Source organism: Phaseolus vulgaris, chromosome 7, assembly GCF_051622355.1.
Source record: "Phaseolus vulgaris cultivar YP4 chromosome 7, ASM5162235v1, whole genome shotgun sequence".
Taxonomy (NCBI): Eukaryota; Viridiplantae; Streptophyta; class Magnoliopsida; order Fabales; family Fabaceae; genus Phaseolus; species Phaseolus vulgaris.
In genome coordinates, this window is record NC_143504.1 from 9,199,904 (window position 1) to 9,205,349 (window position 5,446).

Consider the following 5,446-nt stretch of genomic DNA (forward strand, 5'->3'; position numbering starts at 1 on the left):
CTCTTTAAAATTAATTAAGAAAACAATTATATAAATTATAAGTTATATTTTAATTAATCATTTATCTTTTAAACTAAAGAGTTCATTTGAATTTTAGAACAACATCGCTCATCAAATAATTTTGTTGAATAACAGGTGTCTGATACTTCCATTCAATCTCTTTAGATAAAAGGACAATTGTGAAGCTATTTAAGATTTAGAACACAGATATTAAACATTTTTTTTTACAAAGACTATTAAGTATATTGTACTGGTAGCCTAAAATCGAGAGGTATAGGCCGATAACTACATGTTCAATAATCAAAGTGATAAATTAAAACCGAAAGGTCTGGACCGAAACCTGAAAGGATAATAGAAATCATAATAAAGCCCAATTTAAATAAGGAACTTACACAAGGGGGTGTAAAAGTAATAAAAAGGTGTGAGAAGAAAGTCCAAAAGTACTGTAGAAGGCCCATCAACGAAACCCTATAAATAGGAGGTCAACACAAGAAAAAGGTAAGAGTGATTTTATCTGAAAAACCATTACATTGTTTCTGACTTTGGCATCAGAGCGACTTGCAGGTACATCCCCCCACCTATGAGGAATACCAACCGAAAGGAGCAGCCGAGAGGTGCAGCCAAGATGAATAGCCGAGAGGAGCAGCCGAGATGAATAGCCGAGAGGAACAACCGCGAGTCTAGCCCAGTTGAGAGTCCAGCCCAAGAAGTAATCCAGCCCAATAGGAAACCGAGAGTATAGCCCGAAATCAGAAGATTTGTGTAAAAGGCCATCTTGTTGTTTCAGTTCGAGTGTTCTTGGTCCCTTTTTGTAAGAACATTTTGGCGCCCACCGTGGGGCCCGAGAACTAGTTAGAAAGAAAGGTAGAAGACAAGATGGATCAGAGAGAAGGACAAGAAGGAGAGCAAGTAGATAATGTCAGTATGCCAATGACAATGTTGGTGCAGCTGCAGAAAGAGTTCGAGACGTTAAAAAAGAGTAATGAAGAAGAGCTGAGTATGTTAAGAGCCGAAAATGCACGCATGAGGAGAAAACTACAAGAGGAGACAGTTTTGAATACATCATTTGAAACTGTTCAGCCGAGAGCACAAGTCAATGAGAGGATTTATCATAATGAAAGTTCCCAAACGAAAAGAAGATTCCTTGGAGAGTCTGAAGTTTTTGCAGGAGCATCTTCAAGAAAACATCCCTTCTATGATGTTATAGTTGATACTCCATTGCCTGACAATTGGAGAAGTTTAACTATTGACAAGTATGACGGAAGCACGGACCCTGATGAACATGTTGCGGTATATACCACGCAGATCAGTCTATATACATGGAACGATGCTATTATGTGCAGAGTGTTCCCTACAACATTAAAAGGGACAGCGTTAAGTTGGTTCACACGCCTTCCGCCTTTGAGCATAGATTGTTTTGATACATTGGTGGAAAAGTTTGGAGCTCAGTTCGCAACTAGTCGTCTCCATCATTTAACCTCGATTGCTTTGGTGAATATAAGGCAAGAAAAGGGAGAGTCGTTAAGAATGTTCATGGAACGCTTTAGGAAGGTTGCCCTGGGAATTCAAAACCTCAGCCCAGAGGTTACCATGCATCATATGATAATAGCACTAAAGCCAGGGCCGTTTGCCGATAGTCTCTGCAAGAAACCCGCGACTAGTTTAGATGAGCTAAGACAACGAGCGTCAAAGTTCATGCAAATGGAAGAACTGAGAGAGTTCCGGAGTCAGGCAAGGATGGATGGAGGTGAAAAAAGGTGATAGAAAAAGAAAGTGGACCTATGGCTAGAAGAGCCAGGGAAGAGTTCAGAAGCCGAAAGTTCCAGCAATACACACCCTTAAATACAAACAGAACAAGAGTCTTACAAGAAGCCATGGCGGCAGAGATAATACCACCAACTAGAAAAGCGCGAACACCGGAAAGGGCCGACCACACCAAACATTGTGAATATCATAAAAATCATGGCCATCATACAGAGGAGTGTGTCGGGTTAAAAGATAGAATAGAAGAATTGATTCAGGCTGGACAGTTGAAGCGTTTTGTTCAAGAAGGAAATGTTAGACTGAGGTCAAGTCCGGAGAGAAGATTGAAAGGAATCGAAACAGGGGGAAGAAGGGCAGACAGATTTGAAAGAGAAAAAAGAATGAAAAAAGAGATGATAGAAGAGGTGGAAGATCAGAAAGAAGAAATGACAGGGTTTATCAAAACACACAATCGGTAAGGAGAAGTAGGGAACGAAGCTTGGGGAGACCCGTCAGGGGGTTTATAAACACTATTTCAGGTGGTTTCTCTGGAAAAGAATCATCATCAGCAAGGAAACAACATTGGAGAAGTATAAGGACCATTAACCACATTTTTAAAAGAAGAACTTTGCCACCAATGCTTTTTACAGATGAAGATTTTCAAGAAATTCATCCCGATCACGACGATCCTATGGTGATAACAGTTGAAATAGCCGAATATGCCGTCATGAAAACCTTGGTTGATCAAGGCAGCTCAGTTGATATTCTGTTTTGGGATACTTTCAAAAGATTGCATCTGAAAGAAGAAGACATTGTACCTTTCCGAGAACAAATCATTGGTTTTTCAGGGGAGAGAGTCAGCACGAAAGGTTATGTGGATTTGATGACTACGTTTGGAAGAGGGAGTAAGACTAAAAAGATTAAAATCAGATATTTGGTGGTGGATGCTTCTACATCGTATAATGTGTTGTTAGGACGTTCTTCTTTGAATAAGTTGGGAGCAATAGTTTCAACGCCACATCTAGCAATGAAATTTCCAACAGAAAAGGGGGAGATAGCAACAGTTTATGTTAATCAAAGAGATGCTCGAGAATGTTATGCAGCCGGTCTGAAGATGAATTTAAAAACACACAAAGATACCGAAAGAATGGTGGCAATGGCGGATTTGGACCCGAGATTAAATGATGAAAGGTTGGAACCAAAAGAAGAGACTACAGCCGTGGTATTAGGTCGGGACGAGAAGCAATGCACTTATATAAGTGGAAGTTTGCCCGAAGAATTGTTAAACAAACTTGTCACATTGTTACACGACAACAAAGACTTGTTCGCTTGGACATCGTCTGATATACCTGGAATTGATCCAAAGGTAATTTGTCATAAGTTGTCGGTATGCCGAGAAGCAAGACCGATATCTCAGAAACGAAGAAAGTTAGGTGAAAAGAGAAGAAAGGTGGCAATGGAAGAAACTGAGAAGTTAATGCAAGCCGGTTTCATTAAGGAAGCTCAATATACGACATGGTTATCCAATGTGGTGCTTGTCAAAAAACCGAATGGAAAGTGGAGAATGTGTACAGATTATACAGACTTAAATAAGGCTTGTCCGAAAGATACATATCCATTGCCCAACATTGACCGATTGGTAGATGGGGCGTCTGGACAAGAAATGATGAGTTTTCTCGATGCTTATTCAGGGTATAACCAAATACAGATGTATGAACCGGATGTTCCCAAAACAGCTTTTACCACAGATACGGCAAATTATTGTTACAAAGTCATGCCTTTCGGCTTAAAGAATGCCGGAGCAACGTATCAGAGATTGATGGATAAGGTGTTCAAAGATCAAATTGGAAGAAACATGGAAGTATATGTGGACGATATGGTTGTGAAGTCAGAGGAAGTGGAGAAACATTTGGGAGATCTTGAGGAGGTGTTTTCACGCATAAGAGAGTACAATATACGTCTCAACCCAGAAAAATGTGTACGGCGTCAAAGGTGGAAAATTTCTAGGTTTTATGTTAACCAACAGAGGGATTGAGGCTAATCCTGATAAATGTGAAGCAATTATGAAGATGAGGATCCCGAAAAACTTGAAAGAGGTGCAGAGGTTAGTGGGAAAATTAAATTCATTGTCAAGGTTTTTACCGGTCTTAGCCGAAAATACTAAATCGATAATAAGCTTGTTAAAAAAATCTGAAACCTTTGAGTGGAATGAAAAATGTGAGCAAGCCTTCTCTCAAATCAAAAGCATGGTAGCTGAACCACCGATCCTAATCAAACCCGAGTTGACCCAACCCATCATAGTTTACTTAGCAACTTCCAATGAAGCCATAGGAGCAGCGTTAATCCAAGAGAATCCAGACCAGAAACCAATATACTTTGTAAGTAGATCCCTTCAAAATGCTGAAACCAGATATCCCAAAGTAGAAAAAGTTGCCTTGACCTTGGTGTACGCCGCAAGACGTCTTCGGCCATACTTTCAGAATCATCAGATAATTGTGAGGACAGATTATCCAATATCAAAAATCTTGAGAAAACCAGAACTTGCAGGTAGGATGGTGACATGGTCAATGGAGCTTTCCGAATATGGAATCAAGTATGAACCGAGAGGACCAATCAAAGCTCAAGCCCTTGCAGATTTCATCATTCAGATGCCGACAACAGCACAGCAGGAGCAGTGGATATTGTATGTAGATGGCGCGTCAAGCAAAAAAGGAAGCGGAGCAGGGACAGTACTTGAAGGACCAGACAACTTCCAAATAGAGATGGCATTGAGATTCGAGTTCAGAACATCCAACAACCAGGCCGAATACGAAGCTCTTATTGCAGGACTACTACTGGCGAGAGACATGGGAGTTGAAAACGTCATTTGCAAAAGTGATTCTCAGCTCTCAGTGGGACAGGTACGAGGAGATTATCAGGTAAAAGATCCATTATTGATGCAATATTATCATAAGGTATTAAATGTCATGCAATGTTTCAAACAAGCTGAAATAAAATATATTCCGAGAGAACTAAACATGAAAGCAGATTCATTATCCAAATTGGCAAGTCAACAGCGGCAACTCCAACACAATTCGGTTATACAACAAACCCTCAGTCACCCGACAGTCGGTTTCGAGGAATGTTGCAATGTCACCACAACAAAAGATGAATGGATAGAAACATATTTGGAAGCCATAAAGAATCAAGAGCAAGGTGTTCAATTAGATACAAAAATGACCAAAAAAATAGCTAGTTTTGTGTTAATTGGAGATGAACTCTACAAACGCGGATATTCAATACCTTTGTTGAAATGTCTCTCAAAAGAGCAAGCTCAATATGTAGTGAAAGAACTTCATGAAGGAATATGTGGCTTACATTGTGGAGCTCGAACAATGACAACAAAAGTTTGCCGAGCTGGATATTATTGGACAACACTCCGAGAAGATTGTGAAATTTATGTTAAAACATGCAAGAAGTGTCAAGAATTTGGAAGTTTGAACCATATACCAGCACAGGCGTTACAAGGAATTACTTCTCCATGGCCCTTTGCAAAATGGGGAATTGATATACTCGGTCCATTTCCACTTGGCCGGGGACAAACTAAATTCATGATAGTCGCTGTAGATTACTTTACAAAATGGATAGAAGCAGAAGCACTGACTAAGATAACAGCTCAGCAAGTTCAAACATTTATATGGAAAAATATAATATGTCGATTCGG

General features: G+C 39.9%; 1 protein-coding gene across 1 annotated transcript; it reads left to right on the forward strand.

The window, feature by feature from the left end:
* Window positions 1-1,518: 1,518 nt before the first annotated feature.
* On the forward strand, window positions 1,519-3,778 carry LOC150025763 (uncharacterized). The gene is made up of 3 exons (XM_090304396.1): window positions 1,519-1,757; window positions 1,853-2,057; window positions 2,135-3,778. Exons 1-3 carry the CDS (start codon window positions 1,528-1,530, stop codon window positions 3,776-3,778), a joined length of 2,079 nt encoding a protein of 692 aa, XP_090160522.1. The 5' UTR covers window positions 1,519-1,527.
* The last annotated feature ends 1,668 nt before the right edge of the window (window positions 3,779-5,446 follow it).

Coding starts and splice junctions, on each gene's coding strand:
- LOC150025763 (XM_090304396.1), top strand. CDS start 1,528: ATGTTCATGGAACGCTTTAGGAAGGTTGCCCTGGGAATTCAAAACCTC. Junction 1,758..1,852: donor ATGGATGGAGGTGAAAAAAG/GTGATAGAAAAA, acceptor AAATACAAACAG/AACAAGAGTCTTACAAGAAG. Junction 2,058..2,134: donor GTTTTGTTCAAGAAGGAAAT/GTTAGACTGAGG, acceptor CAGATTTGAAAG/AGAAAAAAGAATGAAAAAAG.